This window comes from Tenrec ecaudatus, chromosome 18, assembly GCF_050624435.1.
Source record: "Tenrec ecaudatus isolate mTenEca1 chromosome 18, mTenEca1.hap1, whole genome shotgun sequence".
Classification (NCBI taxonomy): Eukaryota; Metazoa; Chordata; class Mammalia; order Afrosoricida; family Tenrecidae; genus Tenrec; species Tenrec ecaudatus.
Window position 1 is genome coordinate 23,199,886 of NC_134547.1, and position 12,696 is coordinate 23,212,581.

Consider the following 12,696-nt stretch of genomic DNA (forward strand, 5'->3'; position numbering starts at 1 on the left):
TCAGTATATGCAATTCTTTTATTAGAGACAAATAATTTGATTCACACAACTTGTTTCTTTTATAGCTGTTCCTTGTTGAGTTTTTTTTCATCTTTATCACATTTACAACATATATGGGGTGACTACATTATCTTCACATGCCCGTTAGCTAAAAATAATTCCTATACAGCATGCTTATGTTAAGGAATACTTATTTATATTCTTATTTGTATTACTATAAAACTGTTTACTAATAACTTTGGGACAAAGAAAATATTTACATATAATTCCTACATCCTTCAGGTTATTCTAATATTAATCTTCTGATAGCTACCAAAGAGCTTATGAACTTACACATCCTTCCATACTTACATAATATTTCTCTCCAGTATGAGGTTTTGTTTTTTTATGTAGAATGAAGGATGTGCTTTAAGGAATGCCTACAACTACTAAACAATGGGAATTCAAAAAGTTCATGAAAAATCTGCATTTGCTTTTCATTCCACTTTTACACAACTTTTTGAAGACTCCTCACAGATCACAGGACTTTTCTCTTGTTTGACTTTTACATGCTTTACAAGGAATCCATACTGTATCATATATAAAGAGCCCTAATGGTGGACCGGTTAAGTGCTTGTCTGCCAATCAAAATGTGAGTAGTTTGGACCCACCAGCTGCTCCACAAGAGAAAAGACCTGGCAATGTGCTCCCATAGAGTACAGCCTAGGACATTGCAGAGGTTAAGTTCTACTGTCCTGCAAGCTTGCTGTAAGAGGAAATTGACTCAGCACACAATATAAACAACATGGGACTTCACTGTGATGAATAGGATGGGTACCATTTCTAAAGGTCTTCTCATATTAACTGCATTCACAGAACTTTTCTCCAATATATATATTCTGACGTTGAATCAGATAGGCCCTATAGCTGGTTATTACAACAAATAATGCCTTCATATTCTTACATGTTAAGTAATTCATATACTCACTACACTATGTTATTGGATTTCTTTGCATAATGTATTCTCTGATGGACAGTAAGATTGGAGCCTTTACTAAAAGCTTTCCCACATTCATTACATTTATATGGCTTTTCTCCAGTATGAATTCTCTGATGTACAGTGAGGTTTGAACTATAGCTGAAGGTCTTCCCACATTCAAAACATTCATATGGTTTCTCTCCAGTATGAAGTCTATGATGTTGAAACAAGGACGACTTATGACTAAAAGCTTTCCCACATATACTACATTCAAAAGGTTTCAATCTAATGTGATTTCTCATATGTAGATCCAATGACTCCAGCTGGTTAAAGGATTTCTTGCATTTTTGACATTCAAAGGGCTTCTCTTCAGTATGAATACTCTGATGCTGAATAAGATATGAGAGGGTACTAAAGATTTTCAGGCATTTGTTGCATTCATATTGTCTTTCTACAGTATGAATTCTTTGATGTCGGGTAAGATGTGAGCTACAGTAAAAGGCTTTCCCACATTCACCACATTCATATGGTTTCTCTCCAGTATGAATTTTCTGGTGGTGAGCGAGAGATGACCTATGAATGAAGGCCTTCCCACATAAAGGACATTCATAGAGTTTTTCTTGAGTATGAATTCTCAGATGTTCAATGAGATGTGAAACACGACTAAAATACTTCCCGCATGCCATACATCCATACGGTTTATCTCTGGTATGAATGCTTTGATGATTGGTAAGTGATGAGATGTGGCTAAAGGCCTTCCCACATTCAATACATTTATATGGTTTCTCTCCACTATGACTTGTTTGATGTCGAGCAAGGGATGAACCATGGCTAAAAGTCTTTGCACATTCACAACATTCGTAGGGTTTCTCTCCAGTATGAATTCTCTGATGGCGATTAAGGATTGACTGTTTGCCAAAGGCTTTTCCACAATGACTGCATGCATAAATTTTCTCACTATTCCAAGGCTGGTGAAGGCCAAGAGATGTGCTTTCGCTGAAGGCTCCCATACTTTCATTAGAATTCAAAAGTTCCTCTCCATCATTTATTTCCTCACTTTTTACAAGTAACTTATTTTGTAAGCTCTTCTTAGGTATATCATACTTGTGTGACTTCCCTTCAACAGAAATTAACGGTGGCTCAGAAAGAAAAGAGGTTAAATGAAAAATGCTTTCAAACATATTGTAATTGTAAACATTTTCCCCGGGAGGGCTTTCTCTAAAATTGAGGGTGACGGGTCTAACATGTTCGACCTGATTTCCAGCTAGCCCTTCCCACATCCCTCTATATGCACAGTCATTGTTAAAACTTGAATATTCAGGATCTTCTTTTATAATTTTTTCTATTATTACCCGTTGGGGTGAATCTTCATAAATATGCTCCTCTGGTGATAATTCTTTGTCTTCCTGCTTTGATTCCCAATCTGAAATATATCAAGAAAATAAACATTGCTTTTTCTGATATTCATGGAGAAATAAGTTTTATGGTAGAAATTGTGAGAATTGGACAAAAAGAAAAAGTCTTTCCAAAGCACATGACAGTTCAATAATTTCTTGAAAATGTGTAAGTGAAGCACAGTATAGAAAGCTCACAGGGTCAGAGAGTGATCAAAGAAGAGTTCAATATAAGCAATTCATATATGGGGTGAAAAAAATATAACAAAAACTATATAAATCACATTCTAAATTTCAAACTATCATTTTGTGGCTATACTGACATGAAAGACCACAGTTTTGTCTTACAGCTTTGATTCTTCAAACATAACTTAATCTCAATGCTGCCAGATTTATATGCTTAAAACAGGTAATTTATAGCTCATCACTCAACAGCAATAACTGAAGTGGATGACAACAAAATAATCCAAGTGCTTTTTAGTTCTTACAGGTATTTACGCTGAGTTTATTTAGGGTCTGTGTGAAATCATATGCTTCTTAACATTGGACATTTAAACTAAAAACAAAATAAATCCTTTATGTCAATAGTAATGGAAATAGTGATAGCATGAGGGTACAGGGAAGGTGAGGGGGCAAGGGGAAGAAATGGGAACCAATCACAATGATCGACGTATATCGCCCCCACACACCCCTCCAGAGGGACAAACAACAGAAATGTGGGTGAAGAAGACAGTGAACGGTATAAGATATGAAAATAATAATAACTTATAATTTATCAAGGGTTGATTAGGGTAGGAGGTTGAGAGAGGGAGGGAAAAAATAAGAGCTGATACCAAGGGCTCAAGTAGAAAGAAAATATTTTTTAAATGATAGCAACATATACACAAATGTGTTGGATACAATTGATATATGGATTGTTATATGAGTTGTAAGAGTCCCCAATAAAATAATATATAAAAAACACACAAAACAAAAACAGAAAGAAAACAGGTCTCTGTCATTCAGTCCGTTCCAACACAGAGTGACCCTACTGGACGGGAAGAACTGCCCTTGTGGGTTTGTGAGACTCTAACTTGTTATAGGCATAGAAAATCTCACCTTTCTCCCTCCAAGTGCCTAGTGGTTTCCCAGTGCCACCCTTGCAGTAAGCAGCCCAATGTGTGACCCACTACACTACCAGGGCTCCTCGTATTGGACATCAGAAAAAATATTATTAAACTTTCTTAAATGTTCTTTACTTCTAATACTATTCATGTTCATATTTGATCTGTGAAGCTTAGCTTTAGAAGAAAAATGGCTTTCCAGCTAATTGACAGCTTTTCTTGGCCTAATACCATCAATTAATTTTTCCTTTAAGTGGATTTAAAAATAATTTACAATATTTTGTTTCTAATAACAATTTGAATTACTATGATGGCAAACAGCTCCACCTTCAATGACATAAGCAGCACACATAGCTTATAAGTGAGGACGGAGGAATAATCCTTTGGAAATCTAAGCTGAAAATTCCTCAATTTCCTTTATATCTGGAATCTTTGAAAATAGTATACTTATCATATCATAAAATGTGTCGTATACCTCCACATTCTCTACAAGTTTTGTTTACTTCACAACTTCCTTTGCGTGATTCACCATGACTCACCTGTCAACGAATCTTGGGACAGTCTATCCGCCAGCATCCAGGGTTCTTTCCCTTCCTCCAACAAGGTGATCACATATGGCTTAGGTATGGGAAGACCTGCTTGTAGGGAAAAAAAGGAAATTATGTAAGCTGTTCTAAGAGGGCATCACAATAAGAACTAGAGCAAGAGTTAATGACTATTTACTAAGATGGGAAGGTAAGTTTTAAGCAGGGCACAAGAGAGTTAAACATTTGCTTGGAAACATAGAACAGAATTCAGCCATTTAGTTATGAGGGCTCTCAGCAATTCAGAGTAGCAGAAGAAAGATCTTCCCTATCAGGGGTAAAGGGAAGATATCCTTACCTAGAGAGACCAGGTTCTCATAATTCTGGACCATCACATCCTTGTATAAATCTCTCTGAGCAGAATCTAGCCACCCCCACTCTTCATGAGAGAAGTCTATGGCCACATCACTAAATGTAACCTGAAATGGCAAACAAATTTGAGGGCTCAACCACGGCCCGGGCCTCTTCTGTCACTGGACAAGGAATACAATTACCCTGGTTATGGGAAAAAAGCCAACAAGAATCAGCAATTATAAAAATAATCATAAACGTGATCTAAGTAATAACTAGAAATGTATGAACTTGACATTGCTATATAATAAGGGTGAGACAAATATATGAGAATGCTTCAGGAAAGTTAATTTTATCAAAGGGAATAGAATTATATAAATTTCAAAAAGTCAGCAGTCACCATTTGGTAGTATATAGTCAAGTTCTGAGTTGTATCTTTTATAGCTTAAGTGCTAGCTAAGCAACAAAAATGTGAAATCATTTGTTTTCTGAAGAGATGGTCACTGTGATCCACCGCTTTCAAAGGGGAAGGAAAGAAAGAGCAATCCTGCAGGTTCATAAAGAAGACATCCTGACAGACATATAAATAATTAACTCATAAAGAAAACAGATACATGGTCATGCGTTTACTTAAACCTGTTATCAATAGTCATTTGAGAATTAAAATAACTTAAGACTCCTGGGAAAAAACACTAAAGGATTGTTCTAGGCAATACAGTCCTTCGGTAGGATCTTAACATAAGAGCAAAAAATATAAGAATGGGCACATTCCATGGAAAATATTCTAAAGGAATATTCACGGATAAGTCTAGCAATTTCTTCTTCTCAAGAGTATTCACAATAATAATTTATGAATGATGAAGGGTTCATGAGGTAGGGAGGAGTGGGGAGGGAGGGGGAAAATGAGCAGCAGATATTAAGGACTCAAGTAGAAGGCAAATGTTTTAAGAATGATGATGGCAACAAATGTACATATGTTCTTGACACAATGGATGTATGTATGGATTGTGATAAGAATTGTACGAGCCTCCAATAAAATGACAAAAAATGAGTACTCACAATATTACAGTATTACATAAGATAGCAAAATTTCTTTTAAGAAGCTTAAACATTCTATAACAGGTTACACATGTGTGCATTAGTAGGTACATCTAAAATGACATTGCAATTATATTTCATTGGCGAGATAGACATTTCTTAGATGTGGTGAATTTTTCTCCAAGAGTAGTTGACTTAATACTCTAGGACTTTATTTGGAAATTTTTCACATACAATTTTACAGATATTAGTCTTTAGTTAAAACAGGGAGGTGGGGGTGGGGGGTCTGTGTCAGGTGTTGGGGAAATAAATTTTAAAATCTCCTGCCAATGTATAAAATCCTCTCCACCAAGCATAGAAAATTTTACTACTGAAAAAGCATTAGCCCAGACAACCATGAATTTCACATGCCAACTGCTAATGAGATTACAAAGACAAAAAGAAACTTCACCTTCTACATATATACATGTTCTCAGAATTAATGATAAGCTATTATCAAGTAAGAGAACTTGATACCACCATTTGCTACATATAGGTTATTCTGAATTCACCTGGGAATTAGGGTGGTCACCTCTGTTTGTTCATTGTCCTTATCTAAAGGAAATATAAAACTGCTCATGTCTTTCAACAAGCAGAGTTAAAACTTGGGGCCAAGAACCTAGGCTAACTCCTACAGACAGGGAAATCAGGTGCTATTTTCCTGGATGTTTGCATTTCCAAAGGACAGTGGTAAGCTATAAATCCGGCAAGAGGCTTACTTCATTTTATAAATCATTTATATACATCTCAAAGAGCAGAGAAAGGATTCACAATTAAGTTTTCTTAAGGGAATGCTCTAAGAAACCCACTGCCATTGAGTCAATTCTGACTTATGGAAACTACATACTACCGAATATACCCAATTTCCATCAGGCTTTTGTGGGTGGGTGGGTGGGTGTGGAGAGGGAGAGAGGGAGATAGAGAGGGAGAGGGGGAGAGGGGGAGAAGGGGAGAAAGAAAAGTCTTGTCTTTACAGACATAGACCAACAGGAATTCTTCAGCAGTACTACTGTGAGTTCAAACCAACAACCTTTGGTTTAGGAGTCAAGCACATATTGTTTGTGCCATTCAGAGATCTGCTCAAAGAAGTCAAACCCCACGCCCACTGACTCCAAGTATCTATGACTATAAATCTTATGCTCCCAGGGAGCAGTTGGTGGTTATGAACTACCAACCTTGTGATTAGCAGTTGAATGCTTAAGGGAGGGAGAAATAAGATTCTTTCCCTTTTGGCATTAGGGAAAATTCATTTTCATATCTGGATTTACTCTTACATAGATATTAGAGTTAAACTAGCCCCATTAAATGAATTAATAATCCTTCCATCTTTGCCTACTTTGCACAATGCTTTTAAAACAATTGTCTTTACAAATATCAACTGTTAAATCAAAAATAAAATGAACATTATATCAAATGTAAAAGCACTAAATTCTACTTCACCAATGTGGAGATATTTCATATTTTGTTTTCAACATATTCTTAATGGCTGCCATCCTATTAATAGCCTCAAGAATAAAAACCACAAATCACGTGAAAAGAAACTCTTTGTTCCTTCTTAAGAAGAGGGTTCCTTAACTTTGGCACTATTCATATTTGGGGTCCAGGGTAATTGTCGTGGGGCGCTGTCCTGTACTAACATTATAGGACACTTCGCAGTGTCCCTGGCCTCAGCCATTAGGTACCAGTAGCAGCTCTCCCCATTAAGAGACCACAATTGTTTCTAGAACTTGCCAAATGTGTACTACGGGGGAAAGAGGAGGGTAAAGTGTCACTGTTGAACAACTATTGTTTTTTTTAAACATGATTGTTCTTCAAACGACGCCCTTAAGTCCGTCTACGGATGCTCACAGTGCTCACTTAGGTCAGTATCATTTCACTCCACCTCTAAGAGACTTAAGAGCTCTAAACTCGCTTTCCAGGGACACTTCGGGTATCTCTTCCTTTGCAATTGCCTTTGCTGCCTGCCCTCAGTCATGCAGGATACCTATCTGTCCTAGCATTTATTTAATTTGTGTGTTCTGAAGACTTTTCTACCACTTCTTCACTGTTCAAATATGGTGATGATTAGCCATATTTGCTTATACAACTTTAAGTTAATTCAATTCAATTCCTCAGTTACTCTAACCAGAATTCAACATTTGTGGTTGGTGGCTGTGGCATTGGACAGCACACACAGAGACCTTTTCCACCCTTGTAGGAGTTTTCTTACACAACACTGTCCTAGACCATGAAGTCCTGTATCTCAGTCAATACCTAGCCCATGTAAGGCTCTTCCTAACAGGTACTTCATCATCCTTAGAAAATAAATAAGTACATGATTTAGGGGTTTACTTTAGCTTTTACTTTTAAAACAGCAGCAGCAAAATCTAAGTATTTCTTCAATTCTAGTTATTTAATTTTTTTCCCAAGAAGCCAGACTTTGTTCGACATATACACATGCAATTCATGTCATCTCCTGGGCAGGCTTTCTTCCCTATCAGTTAGTAATAATTAATTCATTTATTCATTTAGCAGCTCTTTACTGAGCACAAGCATCTGCTATTTATTACAGTACAAAATAGTAAAAAACCTGCATGTCTGTATTTTTTTTTACAACTCCTTATCTGTATTTTTTTTTAAGAAAAAAAGAAATTAAGGTGACTCCAAATAACATCTGACCCGAGCAACTGGAAAAACAAATAAACCGTTCAAGACCACATTATATAAGTTGGATAATCATAAAGCAGATAACCTGAAATTCCAAGTTTGCATTTTAAGCCGTACTAAAATATTATTGGCTCCACAGAGACTTCCAGCAGAAAAATAAGACATTTTTTCCCCATCTGCAGCAGAAGAGTACTAACGGATGAGAACAGTATGTTGGAGCTCTCCTATGATCTCATCCTTTGTTAAAACAAACCGTCCCTAAGTGAACTTTGTTCACCTGAAAACCATCCGAAGCAGGGCAAACCCTCCAGAGGCCTGCTAAGAAAATATTCAGGAAGATTTGAGGTGATGCTAAACTCACCTGAGCCATGACTTTGCTAGTTAGCCAGCCAACACAATCGTCTTTCCAGTCTCGGGTCTTAAAGCAGAGCAGTGTCCTGCAAGGGCAGAGGCAGGCGGGAAAACGCAGATTGACCTTGCAACTTGGTGACACCCCAGTAAGAAAAGGCACCGAGGAAACCACTCTTTGAGGGTGCAGGGGCTTCCTGGGCGTGGGTTTACCATGTACCAGGTCACTTTCTACGGAGCCAAACTTACAAAACAATAGTAATGACAATGCTAAACAAACACTGTTCCTCCTATCTTCCCTCTGCACGGTGGCCCTTTACATTATTTCCCGTTTCTCTTTTCTGATGGTGAGAAAAGGAAACTGAGCCAGAACGAAGTCGATTGGGAAGCGTCAGCGTCAGGACTGGACTAACAAGAAAAACAACTGAGAGATGACAGGACGTTCGCTCCAAGCGTGTCCTGCGTATACAGAGCCCGGGTTTCCTTTTCGCCACAGTCCGATACGAGACGAAGTACCACCATCCCCCCCCCTTTTCCAGGACCGAGGTTAGGTACCTCCCCGCCTTTTCCAGGACCGAGGTTAAGGACCATCCCCCCTTTTCCAGGACCGAGGTTAAGGACCATCCCCCCTTTTCCAGAAGCGAGGTTAAGGACCATCCCCCCTTTTCCAGAACCGTCCGCGGAGGCCCACGGAAGGCCCAGCCCTGCCCGCGGGGCAGACCTTGAACGTGCTCAGCGGCCCGACCCCGGGCGGGGCCTCCCGCGAGCTGCGCGCGGCCGGCGCCAGCGTCTCCGTACCTGCCGCGCGCGGCCGCCGGGGAGCGGACAATGGCCGCGCTGCCCAGCGTCCTCCCGGAGCCGCCGCCAGGCCTGGGACTGCGGCGCCGTGGGACGAGAGCCGCCCCGACGCCGAGGCTGCATGTCCCAGACTCTTCCGCGTCCTGGACAAAAGTTACTGCCTCCGGGAACAACGGTCGCCCCGCCGGAAAACCACACTTCCCAGAAGCCTCTGCGGTGCGAGTTCAACAGCAGCAACAACTGTCCGGGCTTTTCAGAGGACCGGACCTCCGGAGCCTCCGTCGCCGGGTGGCTAAACTAAAGCACCCCGGGGACGTGTCGGTAAGACAAGCGTTGTCTTCGGAGGGGCCAGACCTGCCAGAGCTACAGCAGCGCTCCGCTTGCGTGGGAACAATGGCGCCACAACCCGAAACTACATTTCCCAGAAGGCTCAGGGGCGCGGGACTAGCTCTTCCGGATCACTTGCACGCTCACCCCCACTCCCAAAAGGATTGTTGCATTGCTGACAGAAAAGATGACATTTTTAGCGTCAAATGGACGTTCTTGTAGGGTAGCTTCACACTAGGTAATTAGAATGTCACTTACTGCATGTCACTTGTACTCTATGAGACTTTATTTTTTAATAATTTTATTGGGGGGCTCTCACAGCTCTTTTTAACAATCCATACATCCATTGTGTCAAGAATATTTGTATGTTTGTTCCTACCATCCTTTTAAAAACATTTTTATTCTACTTGAGCCCTTGGTATCAGCTCATTTTTTCCACCCTCTTCTACCCTCCCACCCTCATGAACCTTTGATAAATTATAAATTATTTTCATATCTTATACTGTCCACTGCCTCATACCGTATTGTGTTGTCATCCTGGGAGGGGGTGTTAGACATCAATCATTACAATCAGTTCCTCCTTTCTCCTTCCACCTTCGCCTACCCTTTTGGTATCACTATTCTCTTTGTACCTGAGGGGGTTATTTGTCCTGGATTCTGTGGGTTGAGAGCTCTTATCTGTACCAGTGCACATGCTCTGGTCTAACTGGATTTGTAAGGTGGTGGGGGTGAGAAAGCATTAAAGAACTAGAGGAATGTTGTTTGTTTCATCAGTGCTATACTGCACCCTGACTCATCCCTTCCTTGTGACCCTTCTGTGAGGAGATGTCCTATCGCCTACTGATGGGCCCCATCTGCCCCCCTCATTTGCATCGATATGATTATTTCCACTCCAGCCCCCTCATTTGCATTGATATGATTGTTTGTTTTGGGTCTTCTAATGTCTGATACCTGATGCTATCGACACCTTATGATCACACAGGCTAGTGTGCTTCTTCTATGTGGGTTTGGTTGCTTCTCAGCTAGATGGCCACTTGTTTGTCTTCAAGCCTTTAAGACCACATGGTATATCTTTTAATAGCCAGGCACCATCAGATTTCTTCACTACATTTGCTTATGCATCCATTTTGTCTTCAGCCATTGTGTCGGGAAGGTGAATATCACAGAATGCCGGATTATTAAAACAAAGTGTTCTTGCATTGAGGGAGGACTTGAGTAGAAGAGGCCCAATATCCATCTGCTACCTTAATACTTAATATATAAATATGTATACATAGATCTATGTCCCTATCATTATATATAAATATATTTATATATGTACATGCCTGTATTTATACCTCTAAAAATGTCCTTTGCCTCCTAGCTCTTTCTTCTATTTACTCTTACTTTCCTCTTGTCCCACTATTGTGTTTGACCTTCATTCAGCTTTCAGTAATTCCTCTCGGCTATATTGCACTCGATCAAGCTCCACCAGGCATTCTACACCCTCCTCACCATTGACTTTAGATCACTTGTTGTTCCCTAGTTCCTGAGTTTGTTAGCTCCCCACTTCCTTTCCCCCACCACCACCTTCTCCTCACCCATGTACCCCTTGAACCATCAGTCACATTTTTTTCTCCTCAAGATTGTTCATCCTGCCTATCTTATATAGATGGACACGGGAAAAAAAGCCTATAAATAGTCCCTGGTGTGTCTGTTCTTTATGAATATTTTCTGATCAAGTCTGATGAGATGCCAAACCCTGGCCCTGAAATCTATTTTTGACACTCCTTGGGGACTATTGCTTTGCTCCCCTTGCTGCTCTATTATATTCCTTTCATGTTTCGTCCCCCGTTTGGGGGGTCAGACCAGGCACACTTCCTACAGTGTCTCATGTTGTCCCCTGTGGCACTATGGGTCATTAAGGGATTCCATATCTTGTGGTGAAGCCAGCTCTATGGTCCTCTCTGTGCATTGGCTGCTCTGAGCAGGAATATGGTCCTCAGGACTTGGTTCTCTCCCCTCCCCCCTCTGGTTTACTGAGCAGATCATTAGCTTTACATTAATCAATTTACACACATTGTGTTTCATCTCATTCAGTGCAGTCCCATCAACACAACATTACCACTCAACATTACTAATTCCACCTCTTCCCCGTGTTTCCTGTCCCTAGTCCTCCTTTCCCAGCCTTTCTGAACTTATTCCTTAGTTAAATGCTGTTCCTTTCGTTCCAAATGGTTGATTATTCTAAGGTATACTCACACAAATAATGTTATTACTGCTCTTATAGACCTGTCCATCTTTTGGCTCAAAATTTAATCACAGGAGAAAGATCAGTTCCAGAACCAAAGAATGACATAGCCTGGAAGGTGCCACCAGCCCGTATCAAACCAGAAAGCCTGATCTCCTACATGACGTTCCGTTTTGTTACAGCTTCCCCCTATTGTATCCAGCACCGTGGATTTTCAAAAGAACCACAAACGTGTCTTGGAAGTACAGCCTTGCTCTTTAGAAGCAGGGATGGTGAGACTTCATCTCATGTACTTTGGACATGTTATCAGGGGAGACCAGTCAGTCCCTGGAAAAAAGATCTCATGCTCAATATAGAGGGGCAACAAGAAAGAGGAAACCCCTTGATGAGATGGATTGACACTGTGGCTGCAACAAGTGGCTCAACCACAGGAACAATTGGGAGGCCTGGGCACTGTTTCGTCCCGTCTCTGTTTAGTGTCTATGGGTTGGAATTGACACCTAAACCACAATATCATCAGGATCTTCTGTCACAACTCCTTTCAGAGCAGGTGGAGGCAGTGGTCCCAGCACTCGGTCTCCTGGTCTCACGGTTGTGACTAATGCGTCCATAGCCCATTACTAGTCCACTGGGTTCAGTGTTTTCATGTGTATTCCATTTCCATCATTCTTTTCTCTCCAGTTAGGGAGAGACCAGTTGTTACTCCCTAGCTTTTAAGGGTCCTGTTACTACTCAGTAGGACATAGATTTTGTGAATTGTTTTGCCAATTGACTTTGGCATTATCCCTTTAGACTATTGTTCTAAGCCCCCAGACCCAATGACTCATTCCCTCAAGGTGCCTAGTCATGTTCACGACGTTTCCATAAATTTGCCCCCTGTATGCTCCATCACATCCATGGATATGGTTGCAGAAAAAATACTTATCCAGGTACAACTATC

The 12,696-nt window shown here is 40.4% G+C and overlaps 1 protein-coding gene across 2 annotated transcripts; it reads right to left on the minus strand.

The window, feature by feature from the left end:
* ZNF181 (zinc finger protein 181) lies at positions 1-9,498 on the minus strand. Of its 2 annotated transcripts, none has more exons than XM_075537140.1 (5): positions 9,200-9,498; positions 8,415-8,490; positions 4,338-4,458; positions 3,995-4,093; positions 1-2,381 (listed from the first exon to the last, which is right to left on the minus strand). In XM_075537140.1, the coding sequence occupies exons 2-5, from the start codon at positions 8,421-8,423 to the stop codon at positions 967-969; spliced, it is 1,644 nt and encodes a 547-aa protein (XP_075393255.1). In that variant the 5' UTR covers positions 8,424-8,490; positions 9,200-9,498; the 3' UTR covers positions 1-966. The 2 variants fall into 2 exon arrangements, with proteins under 2 accessions (XP_075393255.1, XP_075393256.1); XM_075537141.1 differs by having other exon boundaries at positions 3,995-4,090; positions 9,200-9,494.
* Positions 9,499-12,696: the final 3,198 nt, after the last annotated feature.

Bases quoted from the DNA above. Each gene is read 5' to 3' on its own strand.
- ZNF181 (XM_075537140.1), bottom strand. The intron at 4,094-4,337 runs GTAAGGATATCT...TTTCCCTACAAG, and splicing joins TGAGAACCTGGTCTCTCTAG to CAGGTCTTCCCATACCTAAG. The intron at 2,382-3,994 runs GTGAGTCATGGT...GATATATTTCAG, and splicing joins GTCCCAAGATTCGTTGACAG to ATTGGGAATCAAAGCAGGAA.